The sequence below is a fragment of the Heteronotia binoei genome, chromosome 1 (assembly GCF_032191835.1).
Source record: "Heteronotia binoei isolate CCM8104 ecotype False Entrance Well chromosome 1, APGP_CSIRO_Hbin_v1, whole genome shotgun sequence".
NCBI lineage: Eukaryota > Metazoa > Chordata > Lepidosauria > Squamata > Gekkonidae > Heteronotia > Heteronotia binoei.
Genome location: NC_083223.1, coordinates 71,746,786 through 71,769,332, shown reverse-complemented (window position 1 = coordinate 71,769,332; position 22,547 = coordinate 71,746,786). Strand labels below are relative to the sequence as shown.

General features: G+C 45.6%; 1 protein-coding gene across 1 annotated transcript in view; it reads left to right on the top strand.

The window, feature by feature from the left end:
• The first annotated feature begins 4,914 nt into the window (after positions 1-4,914).
• B3GAT2 (beta-1,3-glucuronyltransferase 2) overlaps positions 4,915-22,547 on the top strand; it is a 44,548-nt gene continuing 26,915 nt past the window's right edge. The window contains exon 1 of the mRNA XM_060235617.1: positions 4,915-5,847. Coding sequence (XP_060091600.1) covers positions 5,290-5,847 — 558 coding nt within the window. The 5' untranslated portion in view covers positions 4,915-5,289. The remainder of the gene's footprint in view (positions 5,848-22,547) is intronic.

Here is a 22,547-nt window from a genome sequence, read left to right as displayed (position 1 = left end):
CTTGTAGTAATTTGTAGTCAACAGGACTACCTTGGAGTAATTTGATAGACAATGTGGCCATATAATACATCGACAATATTCCAACTGTACACTTTCAACTTTTAGAATTCCAGAGTAGTTCAACATATAATTAACTCCCTCTTTCAGTCTGAATTTAGAAGTTAAAAATGCTGCACTGAAGAGTGGCATCGTTTGTAGAACTGCAGTAAGAACAGAAGTAAGACCTGTCATTGACTTCGTAGTCATTTGTGAAGTCAACTGACAAGGTGCTTCATATCATTAAAAATATTGCAGGAAAGAGAGGCTGGATGGTACAGTGTCTGGCTAGGATCTGGGAGATCTGGATTTAAATCCTTGCTCTGCCGTGGAAGCTTTTTTAAAAAAAAAATAGGTACATGTGTCTGCACCTGAAAGTCATGGCGATCTCCGGTGACTGTCCCCTATTAGGGGCCTGAAGGATATTCAGAGAAATGGCTGAATAAAGCCTGCCCTCACCTCCTGACTGCTGGTATTCCAAAGAGGACTGATTTCCCACTAGCGTTGCTCTGCCCCCAGGCTTCTGTTTTCCTTGGAGCAAGCGATAGATTTCCCACTAGTTGCTCCATGGGTGCATTCTGAGCTGCGGCAACCTCCAATTCTCCATGCTGCAACATAATCCTGAAAAGACAGCATCTAAAAATGGCACAGGGAACTGGAGGTTGCCGCGGCTCAAAATATGCCCGCAGAGCAACTGATGGGAAATTGATCATTTGAGCCAGCAAAAAACAGAAGCCTTGGGGCAGAGCAACACTAGTAGGAAATCGGTCCTTGTCTCCCATCCAAGTACTTGCTAGAGTCAACCCTGCTTAGCTTCCGAGATTGGGTTTGCCTGGGCTTATCCAGGTCAGGACCTCTGCCAAGGAAGCTTGATAGGTAACTCTTGGGCAGGCACACACTCTCAGCCTAGCCCACCTCACAGGGCTGTTTTGAAGATAAAATGGAGGAGAGGAAAACAAAGTAAGCTGTCTTAGGTCCCAAATGGGGAGAAGGGAGGAGCATAAATGGAATCAATCAATCAGTCAATAAGCAGGGTGGTTAAGAAATGTGTTTAATAGTAAATATTTCAGCCAGTAGAAAAAAAGGCAGTGCATTAACTGCACTAATAAATGAGTGCTTGAACGATTCAATCAAGTGTATGCCTCAAAAAGAGGCTGTTTATTTAGAAATGCAGATCACTGTAGATAGTTGCAAGACCCCTGGACATCTTACAGCAATAAAAAATATAACTGGGAACACAGTGTCACAAGGCATTAGAAACAGTGAACAAAAACCCAAGTAGACAGAAATGTTGAGGTCTGTTACCGGATGCCAGAAATCAGTCAGAGAGATGGAAAGCTGTTTTTTTTTAAATTCTATCATAATATTACCCCATTAAATCTTTTCTGACATCTGCAACTACAACTGCCATTAACGCTTCTGTCCTTATCCCTTGGAACTGCTCCCTTGGCTCAGCCCTCAGGTTCAGGCACAAAAAATTTCCGAAAGGTCTGAAAGGTATAGATGTAAAGCTGAATCCCATTAGGCTTGCCAGCTCTTTACTGCCCCTGCTTCAGTGTTCTAAACAGCAGCATGACATGCAGAAATTAAGCAGGTAAAGTTTTCCCAGCCTCTTTCTCTCCATGCCAGGGAAACCTTTACCAGCCTTATTTTCTCATGGCAGGGTGCTGGCACAGGAGAATGGCCAATTAAAAAGTTGGCTAGTGTGTAAATGTCACATACTCCCTCACTTCATTATTCCTTAACTTTTGTGTCCCCACTTCTGGTCCTCCCCTCCTTATCCCATTGTATTATGGTACTATGCTGAAGGTTATGGGCTTGGAATTAATTCACCTCTGTGACTCTTGCCTTTGCTGTGGGGCAATGGCGTTTGAGCTTTGTTGATTGCATCTTTAATTCATATGCTCTATTATCTAAGCAAGTACTATTTGTTTAAAAAAAATCATTGTACAGTAAATGGGGGAAACGGCGGGATGTTTAGCCGATCTGAGAGTGATGCTATTTTGGTTATTGGCCTTTACATAAACTGCATCAGCACAAAATGGGCCACTGTAATTTCATGTCTGAGATGCTCTGATTTGGATCTATTGAACTATTTATATTTTGCTGCATCCCTCCTGTGTTATTTCATTAATCACATAACGACCCTTCCATTTCTCTACAGAACACGCTAACTCTAATTATCTCTCCACTGCACAGATGTTTCCTCATTTAGATGTTTGGTGCACAGCCATTTGTCACTCTGGTTTTCACACAGATTTCAGTTTGCATTACATCACTCTAATGTCTTTTCTGCATCTCAGTCCTTGGGGTTTAATATGTCCCCTCTGGATAGCAAGCAGACCTATGTGGCCTAGTTAGGTGCCTGTGTAAAAGATAGTTTTGTCTGTGTGGAAGCTGTTTGAAAAATATCTATTGATTTTGTGTGTAATCCTGCACGCTGTAGGACTGCTTATATCCCATCTAAGCAACCTAATTATATGTAGGATTGCAACCTCTGGCACCTGAATTATTACCCTGGAAAGGCCAGTGTGAAGTTAACATTATGTGTCCTTGCATGCTATTAGTTAGAGCAATTCCTGCTCTAGTTAAAAACATATGCTAACAATTTTGCCTTTTATGAATAAACGGATAAACAAGCGTTTGATCTAACATCAGCAGTGAAAAATACTGAAATAGGTAGGCACATATTCTGGTGTGGTTTTACATCTAAGGGTACACATTTCCGTTGTGCAGCAAAAGGACCACCTTTGTTCTATTCCAAAATGCAAATTGATATAATCTTATAAAACAAATGGTGCTCTGGCATTCTATGCAGTCCCTCTGTGAGGCTACCAAAAAGAAAAAAAAATCGTATCTGGGTTCACTGGGGCTTACTCCTCAGTAAGTGTGCAACCTAAAAACTAAGCACATTTGCTATGGAGTAACTCCATATTTAGAAACAATAGGACTTAGACAAATTCTATGGATAGTTACTCAAAGAGAAAGTGCCACTGTGATCATTAGGACATACTCTCTAGTAAATGCACACAGGAACACAGGTTTATTCTGAGTAAACATTGCTTAAGATCATACAGGTTTTACAGAGTTGTTTTACTTCTGTCTTTCACAGACTCTTTCACATGGCACTGGTCCAGATGTAATTCCGACAAATAAAAGACAGGGGGGCAGGATTCTCTTTGCCCCAGATTTCTAAAGGCACCCTTTGCATGCTACATTGAGGAGTACTAGGAGAGGAACTTAGAGTGGATTGGCCATGATCCCCCCTTCTTGGGTAACATCCAAAGTGAGAACATATATACATTTGCCTCCTCCCCCCCATAAACTGTGCAAGCTGATGCATATCTCCACAGTAGACCTTACAGTGGGGGGGAGGTGCAGGGAGAAGATGTCAGAATCTGCTCTTAGCAAGTGGTACCATAGGCTGAATCGGCACCTATAACATTTGGAAGTTGGCTGGGCTTTGGGCATCAGTCAGAGTCAGCCAGCAGCCGTTCATTTTCTTAGTGCTAGGAGGGTGCGAATTGCAGAGCCTCTTTACATCTTTGTTTCTACTGAGCCTGGCATTATTCCTTTGTGGCCCCAGGGCTTGGCATTCTGTTGCTCAGGTGCACGAATGAGGTCTCAAGCAGCGAGTACCAATAAGGCTGGGACTGCGCGAGCGACACCTTGCCATATGTTACCCTCCGCTGGAGCCTGATAAGCTCCCACCTATTTCATCTCCGGAGAGGGATGGGTCTTCCAGTTCCCGAACAATAGGGCTGGAACGGCAGGTCTTTCGACTCTCGAAGAGGAATCCTCTCCAGCCCAAGAAATGTGGAGAAACTGCCAGTCTATGATCTACCCACTAGAGCCTGGGTTTCCTTCCCACCCGCCCCCCATTTAAAACAACAGCAGCGCGATGGGCGAGCCCCGCAGCAAGTCCGACCTAGAGGAAATCCTCGGCTAATTCCTTCCTCTCCTTCGGGGTTCGCTTTGCAGTTCAGCAGCACTGTTCTCCCAACACACAATACCCCGGCGCTGTAATCTTCCTCGGCTCTTTGGCTGGCAAGCTGATTAGAAGTAATGGCATTTTCTTTCTCCTGGTGTGACTAATCTTCACCCCACCCACCAAACCCCCGAGCCACCTCCTACTTCTCCCCCCCCCCCCCCAATCCCCAAGTCTCTGGAGTTTTAAGCACGTGAATCTGTTCTGCCGATTCTCGAAAGAGACCCTGCAACGTTGAGGAGAGGACCAGGCAAGACCAGCACCAGAAGCAGCTCCTCTCCTCTTAGCCACTTCCCCAAAAAAGGAGGGAAAAAAGGCATCCGCTCCCCCACCCCTGCGCCGCATCAGCCCTGAAGGGATCCCTCCCTCTCCTCCCCAACAGACAGAAAGACACACACACCACCACCACCACCGCAAGCACCCAGGGAAGCAGCCCGCCGCGGAGAGGCTCTCTCTCTTCTGCTGAATCCTTCTCCCCCCACCCCACCCCACCCCAGTCCGCCCCGATCGCCTCCTGCAGGACCTCATCGAGCGGCCAGCGCCAGCCCCGCCGTTCACTGCAACGCAGGACTTCGGCGGAAGCACCTGGAAGAGAGTTCAGGACACCTCGCCTCTTGTCCCGCTGCTTTAGGAGAGCCGGAGATCCAAAGGGACGCGATGCTCCAGGAGAAGGGAAGAGACGGCAAGCGGCGCTCCCGGGCGAAATAACCCAAGAGGCGCGGGGACTCGCACCCACCCGGCCCCCTGGCTGATCCGCTCCGGGGGCTCCGCGGCCGAAGGCGCAGAACAGCGGGGAGAGGGCGCCCCCGTTTGCGGCACACCGCTGCTCCCCGACGCCAGGCGGCCGCCTCGACAGGACGGCTCTTCCTTACCCCCGAGAGGTCAGTGGCCTCTCGCCTCGGCAGGCTCCCAACATTGAGGCCTCCTCCTCGCCTCCGCCCCCCAAGCGGCGCCCCGAGCCCCATTCTCCCCCGCCGCCCTACCCCGGGCTGTGGGGGCCCCGGCGGCTCTTCCCCTCCCCTCCTCGCTTGGTGCCCGTCCGGCTGCGCTGCGCCGAGCTTCCCAGCGCCAGGAAGCCGGGCGTTCCCCCGTGCGCCCTGCCGCCCGCTCCATGGCGAGGGGAGCGCAGGCTGAATCTCCAGGGCGGAGGAGGCGCCGGCGGCCGCAGCAGCAGCCACCGAAGCGCCCGCTGCCACTGCCGCTGTTGTGAGGGCTGCAGCGCCGGCGAAGCGGCGGGGAGCGGGCGCGGTGGCGGGGGGCCCAGCATGAAGTCGCTGCTCCTGAGCCGCTTCTTGGTGCTGCTGCCCTGGGTGCTGCTGGTGATCATCATGCTGGACGCGGACAGCAGCCACAGGGCGCCCCCTCCGGTGGCCGGCCTCGCCCGGCGGCCCCACTCCCCGCAGCAGCAGCAGCAGCAGCACGAGGGGGCGCCCCGGCGCCGGGAGGCCGAGCTGCCCATCATCTATGCCATCACGCCGACCTACAGCCGCCCGGTGCAGAAAGCCGAGCTCACGCGGCTGGCCAACACTTTCCGGCAGGTGGCGCGCTTGCACTGGATCCTGGTGGAGGACGCCGCCGTGCGCACCGAGCTGGTCAGCCGCTTCGTGGCGGGACTCGCCGAAGCCGGGGGCCCGCCTTGCACTCACTTGCACGTGCCCACGCCCCCGCGCTACAAGCGGCCCGGCCTGCCCAGGGCCACCGAGCAGCGCAATGCCGGCCTGGCGTGGATCCGCCAGAGGCACCAGCACTTGCCAGCGCCGCAGCCCGGAGTGCTCTTCTTCGCCGACGACGACAACACCTACAGTCTGGAGCTCTTCCAGGAGGTAGTGCGGAGGGGAGCGGGAAGGCAGGGCAGGGGAGGGGAGGGGGAGCGAGGACGGGACCCCCTGGCGAGGGCGGTGCAGGCACAGCCACCGGCTTCAAAACAGGGCCAAGGCCGAACTTCCCTCTGCGCCCTTTCCCAGAAACAAGCCCCCCCCCCCCTTTGGTTTGAGGAAACTTGCTTTGCGAGCAGGCTCAGGTCAGGGCGTCTGAGACCGTCACCGCTCGCTCTCAGATACCCAGGGGGATGTTTCTTCCTGTAGGCGCCGCAATCCCTTTCTCCCGCCACGAGCTTTGCCTTCTCGCCCTGCTGCACAAGCACGTGTTTGCCACAGGCCCTGCTTGCTCTCCCCGCCTAAAAACACGCCTGCTTCCCGCCTGCCGCACCACACCGGTTTCCAGCCCGGCTCGCTCGCATCTCTGCCCCCCGACTTGGCCCCCTCGGGGCACCCTGCTGCCACCACTTCCCCTGCCCCGCTTGCACTGCAAGTCCTGCAGCGCCGCCGAGCCAGGGGGGTCTTTTCGACTCTTTCGCCAACGCCGTGGTGCGGAGCGTATGTTTATTGGTATTGCCTGCGGGGTTTCGTCGGAGCTCGCCTTTTAGCCTTAAAACTTGGTTTCGTGCCATCTTTCCGGCCTTTGAAATAGTGCGTAAGTAAAGAGATGTGTTTTACCATCTGCAGAGAGCTCTGCTTCCTCATCTTCCCGCACTTTCACATTTAGAAGCAAAGGTTTCCAGAGAACTGACTTCCAATTGTGCTGTGTTTTATTGAGAAATTATATACCAGAGTATTTACTCAAGTGCGAGACTACCCCCCCCCCCAATACCATCAGAAAAGAGTGGATTGTCTTTCATTCATGTACAAGTTAGTTATCCAACAACACATTGTTCTGAGGTTTAAGGGACTTCCTTACATTCAGGGTGGTCTCCCTTTTTGAGTGCATATGGCTGCTATAGGCCCTCATTCATGCCTAAATTGGTGTGGAGACCAAGGTACAGCCTTCCCATTAAAGCCAGGGTGCAGTCTTCCTAGCTGGGTTTTTCACTGCAAAGACCTTGAAAGTTCAAATGCAGTGATGCATTTCCAAGGAATAGCTGTCATTTTATTACCACATCATTTCTGTCTTCAAAAAACGTTCCCTCTTACTGAATGCATGGACACATCCCTAAGCTGTTGAGGGTTCCCCCCACATGTATTCTTGTAACTATTTAATGAAGCTTTGAGGTTAGTACCATAAGTTCAAAGCATTTTATTAAAAACAATATCCTATTCTATAATTTCAAAGTGACTTCCCAAAAAATCTTGTGATAAACCTACATTTTGAAGATGGTCATTTCAGAGGGTAGCTGTCTTGGGCTGTAATAGAAGAATTAGATTTGCATCCAGTGGCACTTTAGAGACCAATGACATTTCCATGGTGGAAGTTTTTGAGAGTCAAAGGGAGCTGTGACTTTCCAAAGCTTACTCCCTCAAAATCTTGTTGGTCTCTAAGGTACTGCTGGACTCAAATCTCAGCTGTTCCCCATTTTAAAGGCTACGTTAAACGGGATGTCTAATTATATGGAAAAGTTCAAAAGAATCCTGGTTTGGTTCTCTCAGCTGTATACTGTGGGGGGGGGGGAGCTCTTACCCTCTTTTTCTTAGCCTTGCTGTAATTTCTTTTCTCAAAACAGCCTAGGTTTTGGAGCAGGGGTCAAGTGTTTATATAGTGACTGAGCATCCTGTCATGTATCTCTGATATACAGTTTTTTTAAAAAAATCCACAGCTGTTCAGGAATTTGAGCAAAAACAAGCTTATCCCCTTTCCAGTGGGAGTTTTTGGCAAATTTGTGGAAAGGGGGTGGTAGGAAACAAGAGGAGGCTTGCCAGCTTTCTTTTCTATTTCCCTGCTGGCAGGATGGAGCATTTTATACATAAAGCAGTGTGAAAGGAGCATCTTGCACATAAGTAATGGATAAAAGTGTAACTTTGGTGAGGGAAAAGACAGGCAGTGGGGAAGCCTTGAAGGCTGAAATAAGCCATAACTCACTCAGGTAAATTCACATGTCTGCTATTTTGCCTGCTGTATATTCGGATGAACATCCTCTTTTATAAAGGATTTCCCTTTTTTCCAGAATGCTCACAACTCAATAGGTTATAATCTTTCCCTTCCCCTACAGGAGGATGCCCTGTATTCACAGAATTCAGTGGAATTAACATTTATGTTTTGGTGACCCTCAAGAGGGGCGAGTGCCTGTGTTACTACCTACCACAGATTCCTCTCTGTTTTGCAACTAGGCCAGGTGCATTAAGAATCAATAGATTAAAGCTGAGGCACTGCGGAAAGATGCGGAGCACATCAAGTCCCTGAAGAGAGAGTCGTTTTGGAAAGCCTGCTCAACCCTGCTGACGTGTGTTTAGATTTCAAATGCGTTTGGGTCTCTTTCAATATGCTTGCTGGCAGGTGTTGATTCCCCCCACCCCCCAAACCACTATTCAGCTGAAGAACCTCACTTCCTCTGCTTACACGGCAGCCTCATGCATTGAAACTTTTATTGAAAGTGATTGAAAAGAAGAGAGTTCAGTTGTTCTGTTGCCGTAGTTTATTTTTTGCTAAACTGTGGGAGGCTGCGCATAGCTCTTTAATGCCAGTAGAGCTCAGGCATTCATTTTCTTGGCTGTAATTATTTCAGCTGTGCTCTCTATTTGAACTGAAAGCTGGTGGAGTTTAACATCAATGGAAGGTGTTGCCTGAAAAGCTGCCCCATTCCCTGAAGTGGCGCTGTGGTAAAAAACGAAGCAAAACAACCGCCAAGACAGGATTCCATTTTTTAAAAAGCCTAAATTACTTGCATAAATAAAAGCCCTAATTACCTAGGAGAGGGGGGGAATTAACTGCTGTATGAGGTGGTATAGTCAGAATGTGCCAGTTGAGGTCACGGCTGAGTACCTTCAAGTAAGAAGACACACCCAGACTGGATGTAGTGTTTTGTTGGTTATTACTCTTCCCCACCCCACCCCAACACACACAGTACAAATGAGAACCTTTTCCAATGCAGTTTGCAGGGTTAAACCTGAAAAGTTAAACTTGATGTTGAGCTGCTGTCTCTCAAATATACAGATGCAGTTCTGTGCCTAAGCTGTGCTTCAGTGTGAGAAGAGAACAGTTTGCTTTCAATAGAGGCCTGTTTCCATCAAAGAGCAGACTGGAAAGCTTGACTTATTTGCATGACAAGGAAGGAGGATAGTCTCCTGTGTCAGGAGGCAGTTGGTTTCCAGCTCGACCATTGATGGATGGAATTTCTCTGAGGAAATGGTTGGTAGATTTAGCTAGCATAAGAGGGTATAAGAGAGCAGATAATCTCTTTCTCTATATTGATTTGGCACCTTAAACACAACATTGCTGGAATTCATCGAGAATGCCTCAAGCACATTTTACATCCTTGAAATAAAGAATTTGAGAGAGGTGCTGTCTTGTCTTCACTCAGCCACTGATCAGAAACTATGAGTTGAAACCTGGGAAAAAATGATTTCTGATTTGACTTTCTGTTAAATCTCCCTTTCCTCCCCCACTTCTAGACCAGGATCAATTTACAGAAGCTGTACTGCTTTTGGGCCCCCTGTGAAAAGGTGCTAACCTCTAAGCGCATCACATGTGGCAGAAATCCAGCCAGAATTTCTCCCATGAAACCTGATTAATGGCATGCAAGAGGAAATTGATGCTTAGTGCCTCCCCACCCCCCCACCCCGCCTCCTAGTAGCAATTCTCACCGCTGATTCCTCAAGCCAAAAGGAGCTCTGATTTAAGAACCATTTCAAGTGTGAAAATTATGAGTCTAACAGTATGGGCAGGAGAGGTTTTTTTTTAAAAAAAAAAAATCCTAAATTCAATTTCCACGCCTTTTTTTAATTGGCTAGCTATGTATCCTTGTACAGAAGTTGCTGCAGTTGTTAAGTTGCCTGGGTAAGATGACCCTTTTACTAAATATGCATATTTTATGCATCACTGCTGCTAAATTTAGCATATAAACTAATTGAGTTTTCCTTGTGTTGTAAGGGAGGTGGCCTGTGTCACATGTAAGCAGTCCAGAGGTGTGTGGCCTTGAGTATGCTCTGTGTTTTTCTTAAACATGAATGATAATTCAGGTCTGGCTTTTAAGAAGATCAGTGTTTTATGCCTGACATATTACGTAAATTAGTAGCTTGGCATAATCTGGTTTTGTGTGCATTATTAATCACATAGTTTGTTTGTTCTATTTAAAGAATGATATAACTTTGTCCAAATACCTCCAACTGCTACCTGATGTAAAGAACCTTCCCCTTGTCCTGAGGCTTTATTATTTATTCTGAAATTTAGACCTTGCTTTTCTCCACAGTAGAGAGCCCCGTGGCGCAAAGTGTTAAAGCCGCAGTACTGCAGTCCTAATATCTGCTCACGACCTGAGTTCGATCCCTGGCGGAAGCTGGGTTTTCAGGTAGCCGACTTGAGGTTGACTCAGCCTTCCATCCTTCTGAGGTCGGCAAAATGAGTATCCAGCTTGCTTGGGGGAAAGCGTAAATGACTGGGGAAGGCAATGGCAAACCACCCCGTAAAAAGTCTGCCGTGAAAATGTTGTGAAAGCAACGTCACCACAGTCGGAAACGACTGGTGCTTGCACGGGGGACCTTTCCTTTTTCTTTCTCCACAGTGGGGATCCAGAGCAGTTTCTCACATCATTCCCCACTGTTTTATTTTATCCTTGCAGCCACCACCCCTTGAAATGGGTTAGGCACAGAGAGAGTGTGTGACTGGTCCAAGGTCACCCAGTGAACATCAGTGGCAAAGTGAGCATTTGAAGTGGATCTCCTAGGTCTTGGTCTGGCATTCTAAGCATGCTGGCTCTTTTGCTTCCATCAGAAGCCATAAGGGCTAGAAAGGCACTTTCTGCCCTGGCTCCAGCCTGGTGGAACATGTCCCCACTAGAGGTCCCGGCCCTACCTGACCTACTACCTTTTCATAGGGCCTGTACAATTGAGCTGTTCTGCCAGGCCTTTGAGTGAGACAGCGGGCATCCATAATACATCAAATCTGACCTCCGTTGTTGCAATATTCCATCTTCACTTGGACCTATTCTTGCACCATTGATTCCAGCTTTATTTGTATTATAGTTTGACTAGTTTGTCTACTGCCTGGAATGATGGAGTATTTTAATAGTTTTATTCAGGGTGGAATTCTAGCAGGAGCTCCTTTGCATATTAGGCCACACACCCCTGATGTAGCCAGTCCTCCAAGAGCTAGTTTGGTGTAGTGGTTAAGTGTGCGGGCTCTTATCTGGGAGAACCGGGTTTGATTCCCCACTCCTCCACTTGCACCTGCTAGCATGGCCTTGGGTCAGCCATAGCTCTGGCAGAGGTTGTCCTTGAAAGGGCAGCTGCTGTGAGAGCCCTCTCCAGCCCCACCCATCTCACAGGGTGTCTGTTGTGGGGGAGGAAGGTAAAGGAGATTGTGAGCCACTCTGAGACTCTTCGGAGTGGAGGTCGGGATATAAATCCAATATCTTCTTCATCTTCTTACAAAAGAAAAGCCTTGTAACTTCTTGGAGGATTGGCTACATCAAGGGTGTGTGGCCTAATATGCAAAGAAGTTCCTGCTAGAATTCCACCCCTAGTTATATTGCTTTTACTGTTTAATTGTTTATATTTGCTGCTAACTGTTATTGTTAATTGCTATTGTTCAATTCTTTTGTAGTCCACCCTGAGCCCACTTGCGGGACAGGGCAGAATAGACAGGGCCGGTCCTGCCACTAGGCAAACTAGGCAATTGCCTAAGGCGCCAGCCTGTAGGGCATCCAATTTGGAACCCCCTTTAAGAAAGTTTGAGCCGAAAGAGGCAGGTGGTGGGGTGTGGGAAAGGCTGTGCAAAGTATCCAAAAGGAGGAAGGGAGGAGCCGGGAAGGGAAGCAAGACCTCCAGGGCTAAGCAAGGGAGCCGTCCTACTCACCCAGTCCAGGCTTGTAGGGGGCGCGGTTGTGAGTTGAGGGCTCTGGCCCGCCAAGGAACAGTGTGGACGGACCAGGCAGAAACTCCGAGTCAACTCCATGCCGCACGCACTTCTTTCTTTCTTTCCTTCCCTCCATCTACAGCATGCAGGAAGAACACCCCTCCACGATCTCCCCCCCCCCTTTTACTGCCAAATAGATGAGGAGTTCCTCCACTGACTGGCTTTTCCCGGTAGCTGTGCTCAGCTACTTCCTCTTTTTTCCCATTCAAATCCCACCCCCTCATTGCTTGAGTCCACTTCCCTCTTGCTTCCTTCTCTCTCTGCGAGTCTGAAGCAATGATTGTGCCCAATGGCATCTGTATGCTGCAGATCTCCCAGCACAAGTGGGTCCACTTCTCCCTTCCCCTTGCCTTCCTAACTTGCCTGTGGGATCTAAAGACCAAAACAAGGTCTTATTTAAGGTATCCGCTTTCCAGTGCCTTGCTTCCAGCCCCCGCCCCCTTCCATGTGTGCGTGTTTTCTGTATGCTTCAGATCTCCCGGGAGCAAATGGGTCCATCGTCCCCCTCCCCTTCCTAGCTTGCCTCTCTGCAAACTGCAAAGCAATGCTTGAGTCCAGTCAGTGGCATCCAAATATCAAGGAGGTTTCCTTAAGGTATCAGCTTTCCTGTGCCTTGTTTCACCCCCTTTGTGTGTGTGTGTGTTTTGGATGCTTGAAATCTCCTGGGAGCAGCTGAGTCCTTCTAGCTTGTGTCTCTGTGCAAACTGCAAAGTTTGAGTCCAGTGGCATCTAGAGAGGTTTTCTCCAAGGTATCAACTTTCCAGTGCCTTGCTCCCCCCCCGCCCCCCCCCCCGTGTTCTGTATGCTGCAGATCTCCTGGAGCACCTTCCTCCAGCAGCTTTCATGTGCCTTGCTCCACCTCCTCTCTGTATTCTGTATGCAATACAACCTTCAGAAGTATTTATTTAAATGTAAGTTATTTCATTCTACTCTAAGGTTTATGATTGTAGTTGCAGAGCACTGATTTTAATCACAGGGACTGTTGTTCCACTCTGTGAGCTGTTATTCCAGTTCCAAGACAGTTATGCTACTCCCAGTGGCTGTCATTCCAGGCCCAGAGCATTTTATCTGGTTCCAGAGGCTGCCATTCTACTCTGGGGTCTGTCATTTCACCTCCAGAATACTTATGCTGTTCCCAGGAACGGTCATTCCATTTTGGGAAACTCATTTCCAATTCAGCAGGCTCATTACAGAGCTAGAGTCCTACTCAGGAGGCTGTCATTCCAGGTCCAGGGCGGGTTTCAAAAAATCTGTTTCACAGTTTTATTGCAACTAACTTGGATAGCTGAGGCTAGCCTGATCTTGTCAAATCTGGGAATCCAAGCAAGGGTAAGGGAGACCACCAAGGAAGTCCAGGGTCGCTAAGCAGAGGCAGCCAATGGCAAACCATTTCTGGATGTCTCTTGCCTTGAAAACCCTCTAGGGTCACCATAAGTCAGCTGTAATTTGATGGCAAAAATGGTATTTTAGAGGAGCCCATATAAGTCAATTAGCATTCCAGGCTCCCATTATATCCAGTGATCTTTCAGGCCTCTCCCATTGTTTTCAGTGGGTGTTTCTATCATTTGTTTTATTTAGTGCTCCCCCAATGTGTGACCCTAGCAGTGCAGTCTCCTGTGGAGCGGTGTGCTGGAAGATTTGGTTTGTGACCAGTGGCACTGAGAGCTGTTGAACATGTGTGGGGGGGTGCCAGACGTTCGTCTTGCCTAGGGTGCTAGATAGTCTAGAGCCAGCCCTGAGAATAGAAACTAACAAAAACAATTTTAAAAATGAGATTGAGAAATCACTTTTCAGAAAGCCAAGTTTTCATTCCAGCAACCTCTGCTGGATATCCAGAATGATGACAACCCCCAGTGAAGTGTCAGCTAGAATGAAAATGCTCCAATACCCCTAGTGTTCTACATCATTTAAAGCATAATGGAGATGCGTGATACAACAATATTTGCATCTGCGCAATTCAGATAAAAATTACTGAAATGATACTTAGGCTTTTAACTGCTAGTGAAATGTAAGGAAAATAGGGTTTGTGAAAATAGGAGTTGTCTTGCTGATCTTCTCCTTTTCCAGAACTGTTAGTCAACCTGATTACACAGGTCCATAGTCTGATTGCATTCAGTGGTCTCACCAGAAGGACTGAGTTAGCTTTTGCCTGCCAATCAAAGCACACAAAAACAGAGAGGAACTCTGCAATCCAATTCTATATTTACTTAGCTGTCAGCGGCACTGTGTTTGTAAGTCCTTGGATTGGGTCCCCAACATGTTACCCATGGTGCAATAGTGCCCACCAACACCTTTCTTAGTGCCCACCAAATGTTTTTTTTTTTCAAAAAGTGGGTGTCGCCAGGAGGGGTGTCTGATTGGACACTGAAGATACTATCAGCTATGCAGATTAAAATGACATTGTTTCAGAGACAGCTTCCATCACAGCATTTGTTTTATTCTCTCTCATCCGACTTTCCCAGTGCATTTTTAAGTACCCTTCTTCCGTGCATTTGGACTTCCTCTGTATGTGACTCCACTTCTGGTGGCAGTCATTTAGTGGTTGTGCTCACCACCTTGTTATATTCAGCCTTGCAGCATGGAGTTTCAGCGTGTGCTTGTGGTGTGATCTGTTTGTGGTTTTTTGGCTTGGCATGGTTTTGTTATGGTATACCATAGAGTATGCCCCTCAAGGTGGTGATTTTCTGTAGGGGAACTGATCTGACTTCAGCTTTTCATCTCCTCTCCCCTCCCTGCAGCTTCTACCTAGAAAAAGTGCAGTCTTTCTCCACACTAAGGACCAAAGCAGCTTACATCACTCTCCTCTCCCTCTTTTGAACTACACAACAACCCTGTGAGGTAGGTTAGGCTGAAAGTCTGTGACTGGTCCAAAATCACCCAGTCAGCTTCCATAGCAAGAACCTGGATCTGGCAGACCCTGCTTGAAAGTGCCAACACTGGTTGTCATGGTGGGGGGAGGGGGGCTGTTGCTGAACAGTAGCAAGCAGCCAGGCCTAGAGTAGCCAACCTCTAGTGGAGCCTGAAGATCTCCTGGTATCAACACTGAACTCCAGACAACAGATCTCTCTCCCCCTGGAGAAAAGAATTACTTTGGAAGGTGGTCTCTATGGCAGTGTTTCCCATTTGCAGGGTTGTGACCCGGTACCGGGCCATGGAAGCCTCACAACCGGGTCACAAGAAAAGGCAAAGCTAGCCCCTTTTCCCCCGCTCCCAGTGTTTGAGATAAAAGCTAGCATCCACTGGCACTTTAGACCCATGAAGTGTTCTTCAAGGTATGAGCGTTCATGTGCCTTGCGGTATGTTCTTTTGGAGAGATTTCCCCGGGAGGCCTGGGCGGCAAAGAAGGGTGTGTGTGTTTTTGTAAGCCGGGAAAGGTGGGGAGTGGGCATTTTTTTATCAAATGACCCCTGGGCAGAATTTTTGGTGGCTGGGGTCATCTGATGGTGAGGAAGGGTCTTTCTTTCTTTCTTTCTTTCTTTCTTTCTTTCTTTCTTTCTTTCTTTCTTTCTTTCTTTCTTTCTTTCTTTCTTTCTTTCTTTCTTTCTTCTTCTCTCTCTCTTCTTTCTTTCTTTCTCTCTTTCTCTCTCTCTTTCTTTCTCTCCTTCCTTCCTTCCTTCCTTCCTTCCTTCCTTCCTTCCTTCCTTCCTTCCTTCCTTCCTTCCTTCCTTCCTTCCTTCCTTCCTTCCTTCCTTCCTTCCTTCCTTCCTTCCTTCCTTCCCTGCAAGTTATGCTCTGTCTGTATTCTTAGTGCTGGGAGGGGGGAAACAACAGTGGGAGGGCTTCTAGTGCCCTGGCCCCACTGGTGAACATTCTGGTGCTTTTGGGGCATTGTATGAGGGAAATTTGGACTGGATAGTCCACTGGCCTGATCCAACATGGCTCCTCATGTTTATGTTCTTTCTTTCCGTGTCTTTCCTTTCCTTTCCTTTCCTTTCCTTTCCTTTCCTTTCCTTTCCTTTCCTTTCCTTTCCTTTCCTTTCCTTTCCTTTCCTTTCCTTTCCTTAACTTTCCTTTCCTTTCCTTAACTTTCCTTAACTTTCCTTTCCTTCCATTTCATTCTTTCCCTTTCTCTTTCTTTCTTTCATTCCATTTTTACTGGATGAAACTTTTCTGTTCATCATACTGTTGTTGTAGACATAGGAGCTCTGCCAATGAAAAGTTGGCACCCCCAGTTGTAGCCAGGTGGCCTATGAGATTTCTGTGTGAGTGAGTGAGAGTAAGAGGTGTGGGGCAGAAAGAGATTATTGGAGATTACTGCAGGATATCTCAACAGCACTGGAAGAGATGGTACTATGAACTTGGCACCATTTTACTGATCCTGCTTTTAACAGCTGTCTGACACCAAAATTAAACTCCTCCTGTAGATATTAAAAAGGATGAAAGTAGTTCACTGGCTAAGTATCTGCACAACAGGTTGCTTTTAAAGGCATGGGAAATACAGCCAGTAAAAAGCTGCAAGCCCCTCATAAATATTCTTTTTGGGATAACTGCAGAAAAGCTTGTATGAACTTCATATAACTTGAATTTAATTCATTAATTGCAGTACAATTCTCTGCTACCTTTTACAGCAATTTCCCAGTGTTTCAGCCAAGGAAAAGTATGAAAAATAGCTGTCGAAAGATTTTCTTGAAACCAAGCAAGCTTGGTTGTAGCTTGAGGCAGGGTTCCAGTAGTAACAGCTGAAGGAAGGGCCTACTAAATGTGTCAGCAAATTTTGAGGTAGAGCAGCTGTCAGGGCCCAGTGTGGGTGGTGCACAGTGTTGGCATTCCTGATGGCAGTGGCAACAGCACTCCCAACTTCATACACTGGCCAGTGCTGTTGAGGAAGGGATGTGGAGGTGGTGCAGGCAATTGAACATGGGCATTAGGAGTGCTTGCAAGCTGGGGAAGAATACACAGATAGGTGCATGCAGGTATGCGGGTGAAAAGAGAGGACCGTCCACTTTCCACCCCCATTTTGGCTCAGCATGAGTTTCAGAGAGATTTTTCTGAAAATGAATTTACGTCTGAAGAAAAGGCAGGTTTGGGGGAGTTCCCTGGAAGTGACATCACAGGAAAAAGTGGAGTTTTGGTTCAGTGTGCCCCGGAAGCGACATCACTTGGTCCTTGACACCACAGGAAATGACATAATTCCTGTCTCCCACCTCCACCCCCAAAGTCTTCTGGCTCCACCCCCACATTTTAGTGGGCCATGAAGGAGAAGTGTAAAAATAACCAGGCCACGGGAAAGAAAAATTTGGGAAACCCTGTTCTATGGCATTCTATTTGACTGAGGTGTCTTCCTTTACTGACAGATCCAAGCTTGGTTGCCTAGCAACAGCCACTGTCTAGCAGCTACCCCAGTGACTCAATCCTTGTCTGTCCTGAGGTGAGGCTGAGGGGAGGAGAAAGGGAGGAAGTGACAGGAAAGAGGCAGCTGCCATAGCCTCTGAGGATATGCTCCCAGCGGGGCCAGGCCTTGCCGCCTAGTTGCATTACCACCTTCATTCCCTGTCTCTTCACCACATCTCCTTGCTGCTGCTGCTGCTGCTGCCTACTTTCTCTTCTGAATGCCACAGAAATTGGGTAGGTAACAGTGGGTGAGAGACAGGAGTGTACTCAGTCAATGGAATGCAACAGAACTTAAGTGATGATTGATGGGCCAATGAATGATGGAGCACCCACCTCAGCCAGTGGGAGGGCTGTAAAGTGCCAGTACTCTTAATATATATATAGGATAACATTGTACAAGCAGGAAAGATTATTCTGTTCTTTTTTAAGTCAGTTTTGAAGATTTATCATTTTACATCTTTAGCTTGGAGAAACGTCGACTACGGGGTGACATGATAGAGGTTTACAAGATAATGCATGGGATGGAGAAAGTAGAGAAAGAAGTACTTTTCTCCCTTTCTCACAATACAAGAACTTGTGGGCATTCGATGAAATTGCTGAGCAGACAGGTTAAAACGGATAAAAGGAAGTACTTCTTCACCCAAAGGGTGATTAACATGTGGAATTCACTGCCACAGGAGGTGGTGGTGGCCACAAGTATAGCCACCTTCAAGAAGAGTTTAGATAAAAATATGGAGCACAGGTCCATCAGTGGCTATTAGCCACAGTGTATGTGTGTATATAAAATTTTTTGCCACTGTGTGACACAAAGTGTTGGACTTGATGGGCCGTTGGCCTGATCCAACATGGCTTCTCTTATGTTCTTATGTACATTTTTGAAAAGCTATCATTAACTTCAAACATGCTGCTCATAGTCCATGTGGACCATGGAAACACTTTGGGTAATCATGGCAAAAGAAGCCATTCAGAAAACAAGAAACAACCAAAATTAATATTGTTGCTGGTTTGTCATACTGATGATCAGTTTCTGAATTGCTGTTGAATGGTTGCCATGGTGACTGTCAATTTGAGTGTTCCCTGTCAGCCTTTGCATTTGTAAACAGCTTCATAAAGTTGAATTTGCTGTTTGAGAACAGGTGGGGCAAACTCTACAATAACATAAATATATTTATAATGTTAATTTTGGAGGGAAATAGGACATGATAATTCTAATTAATATATTAAATTTAGGCATCACTTACAGACATTATATTGGTGTTTATTACTTTGGATGTTGCTCAAGGCTTGAGGCACTGCCTTTCTGTTTTTCTTCTGAGAGTTTTTACTTTACAATAAGAGCCTACACAGCCCTTGTGCAGGGGACTGACGGATAGGAGGGGCCACTTAACCCTTTTCCCTGACTTCTCCTACTATCCCATCCCCACTTCTGTCCTTGTGAAGAGAAAAGATACCTGGACTAGGAAGATGTAGTTTGTGTATTTGTGTATGCAGAACAATACAGTAGACCAGGGGTCTACAAGCTTTTTGAGCCTGTGGGCACCTTTGGAATTCTAACACAATGTGGTGGGCACAGCCACAAAATGACTGACTCAAAATAGCTGCTGCAGGAGGCGGAGTCAGCCACAAAATCGCTGCCACACCTTCAGTCACACAAAAAAGATTCTTATGCTGTGGCAGCAGCTGCTGCCAAAGCAATGTTTTTAAAAATCTGCACAGCCAATCAGAAGCCGTGCTGTGCAGAAGCCCCACCTGGCTCTGCCCATTTTCTGAAAATACTTATGTTTAAAACAGTTTTATTCCAGTAACATATGGTAACAATCAATTCTTGCATTATTAATTACTTTTTATCTATCCCATATATTACTTTTCTAACCCCTCCTCCCCCCGTTACGTGACCCCTGCCGGTGTTGTATACTTAAAATACTAATGTTTAAAGGTACCCTTAACTAATAAAACAAAAATTTCTATTTTTCTTTCTTTTAAGACTTAATCATTATCAAAAATTGTCCCATGTCCTTTTATTTTCCACTCTTTTTCTATATAACTTCTAAACTTCTTTCACTCCAACTTAAAAGTTTCTAGATCATAGTCTCTTAAAATTCTTGTCAATTTGTCCATTTCACTCCATGTTATGACTTTTATAATCCAATCCCATTTCTCTGGTGTTCTTTCTTGCTTCCACAAATGTGCATATAACGTCCTAGCAGCTGAGAGCAAGTACCAAATTATAGTTCTGTCTTCTTTTGGAAATTTTTCCATATATAATCCCAACAGAAAAGTCTCTGCAACTTTCTTGATTTCATATCCCAAGATCCTAGATATTTCTTGTTGAATCATCTGCCAATACTTTTTTGCTCTTTCACAAGTCCACCACATATGGTAAAAAGAACCTTCATGTTTTTTACACTTCCAACATCTATCTGGCATCTTATTGTTCATCTTTGCCAACTTTTTAGGAGTTATATACCATCTATACATCATTTTAAAATAGTTCTCTTTAATACTATGAGATGTTGAGAGCTTTATAGAATTCTTCCAAAGATATTCCCAAGTTTCCATCTGTATTTCTTTATTTACATTAATTGCCCACTTAATCATTTGAGATTTCGCTACTTCATCTTCTGTAGACCATTTCAAAAGCAGTTTATATAGTTTTGAGATTAATTTTTCATTATCTCCAAGCAGAACTATTTCCATTTCTGTTTGTTTTCTTCTTCCTTCAGTTGTAATGTCTTTTTCCACCAAACTCTTTATTAGTTGCATTTGAAACCAGTCATATTTATTGTTCAAATCTTTCGCAGTTTTCAGCTCTATTTTATCGCCTTGTATTTTTAATAGCTGATTATATGACAACCACTTTTCTTCACCCACTTCAGCCATTATTTTTATCACTTCTGCTGGCACTATCCATAACAGTTTTCTCTCATCACCATATTTCTTATATTTTATCCACGAATTCAACAAATTATTTCTTATATGATGGTGAGAGAAAAAACCATCCATCTTTTTTCCCCCATAGTACATATAAGCATGCCAGCCGAATTTATTTCCATGACCTTCCAATGCCAAAAGTTTTCTGTTTAGTAGCATCATCTATTCTTTTATCCACACTAAGCAGACTGCTTCATGATATAGTTTTAAATCTGGTAATTGGAATCCTCCTCTCTCTTTTGCGTCTGTTAAAATTTTCATTTTGATCCTTGGTTTCCTCCCAGCCCACACAAATTCTGAGATCTTCCTCTGCCATGTGTTAAACTGTTTGCTGTCCTTCCCAATCAGAATAGTTTGAAATAAATACATTATTCTTGGTAAAATGTTCATTTTAATTGCAGCTGTTCTTCCCAGCAATGACAAATTAAGTTTATTCCATTTTATCATGTCTTCATCCATTTTACGCCATAGCTTCTCATAATTATTTTTAAACAAATCAATATTCTTCATTGTTATCTCCACACCCAAATATTTTACCTTCGAGGTAACTTCACAACCCATTAGTTTTTGTAACTCCTTTTGTTTACTTACTTGCATATTCTTACATAAAATTTTTGATTTTTCTTTATTTATATAAAATCCCGCCAGTTCGCCATATTCTTGTATTTTAGCTAACAGCAAGGGTGTTCTTGAGTTGGATTTTCATTTATAAACATTATATCATCTGCAAATCTCTATTTTTATAAGTAAATCTTTTTATTTTTAATCCTTCTATTTCTTTGTCTTCTTGAATTTGCATCAGCAAAATTTCAAGTGTCATTATAAACAACAGTGGAGAGAGCGGACACCCTTGTCTTGTACCTTTACTAATGATCATATCTTCTGGAAGGTCTGCATTTATACATAGCCTTGCATATTGTTCAGTATATATTGCTTTTATCATCCTTATAAAGTCTTCTCTCATCTCCATTTTCTCCATAACTGCAAACATAAAGTCCCAGTTTAGGTTATCAAATGCTTTCTCTGCATCCGCAAAGAATAATGCTACTTCCTTTTCTGGATGTCTTTCATAATATTCTACAATATTTACAACAGTCCTAATATTGTCTCTTATCTGTCTTTTGGGGAGAAAGCCCATTTTCTGAAAATACTTGATGGGCATCAGCAAAGGTGTCGGTGGGCACAACATTGGGGGCAGAAAAATTATGTAATGAGGTAGGGCTTTGTAAAAGAGAGATTTAGGTGGGTAGCCATTGCGGTCTGAAGCTGCAGAACAAAGTTCAGTTTCAGTGGCACCAAGAAGAAGACTAGATTTATACAGCACCCTTCTCTCTGAATCAGAGACTGAGAGCAGCTTACAATCTCTTTTATCTTTTCCCCCCACAACTTATACACTGTGTGGTAGCTGGGGCTGAGAGAGCTCTCACAGATGCTACCCTTTCGAAGACAACTCCTGCGAGAGCTACGGCTAGCCCAATGCCATTCCAACAGCTGCAAGTGGAAGAGTGGGGAATCAAACCCAGTTCTCCCAGATAAGAGTCCTCAAACTTAACCGTTACACCAAACTGGCTCTCAAGCTTATACTTTGCACAAAAACTTTTTTGTCTTAAAGGTGTCACTGGACTTGAACTTTGTTCTTTGTAAGAGAGTTCTGGAAAACTCATCTGGTATCCTTCTCCAACAGAAGTTAGGTTATATGGAACATATTCAGAAGAAGATCCATTTACAAATTGGATCAGGTTGGAATACTAGAATTCTTAATATTGGCATCAGATTCTTTAGCAACAGGTTTTGAGAAATGGCATATCTAAGTTGTTTCTTGGTATATTGCTAGAGCTTTGAATCTAGTGCTAGATAGCTTATAGCATGCTTCTTGGTCCTCATGTGAAAGCAGCACAAGATAGTTGATTTATTAGGGTTATAGTGCCAGCACAAGAGCAGCATACACTCTTATAGTATGCATCTACTCTTAGTACCGATACTAGCAGCTATGCCATCGATTCTGTGATAATACAGGTCGGGCCACTGGCAGGGTCTTTGGCCACCGGCTGTCTTTGATTACCTTGATTAGTACATTCCTTCATGTGCTATGATTTAATGGCAGTCATTAAGGTGTGAGGTTCTTCCATCCTTGACTAAGTTCATCTGGTTTAGCATGATAAGTTACTGCTTAATCAAGGCCATATCCCACAAAACCAACACCCTATTTTCTCAGTGTTCAGCTTCTAGTCCCAGAGGAGAAATAATGACTGCCTTTAAATAACCAAAGGAAGGCTGGCCAGTGTGGTGGAATGGGGAGACCAGGGTTCAGTCCTTACTCATTCATAAAAGGTCTCTGGGTGACCTTCACCAGTTCTTCTCTTTTGGTCTAGCATACCTTATAGAATGTTGTGATAAAATGAGAAAGGGTGGAATAAAC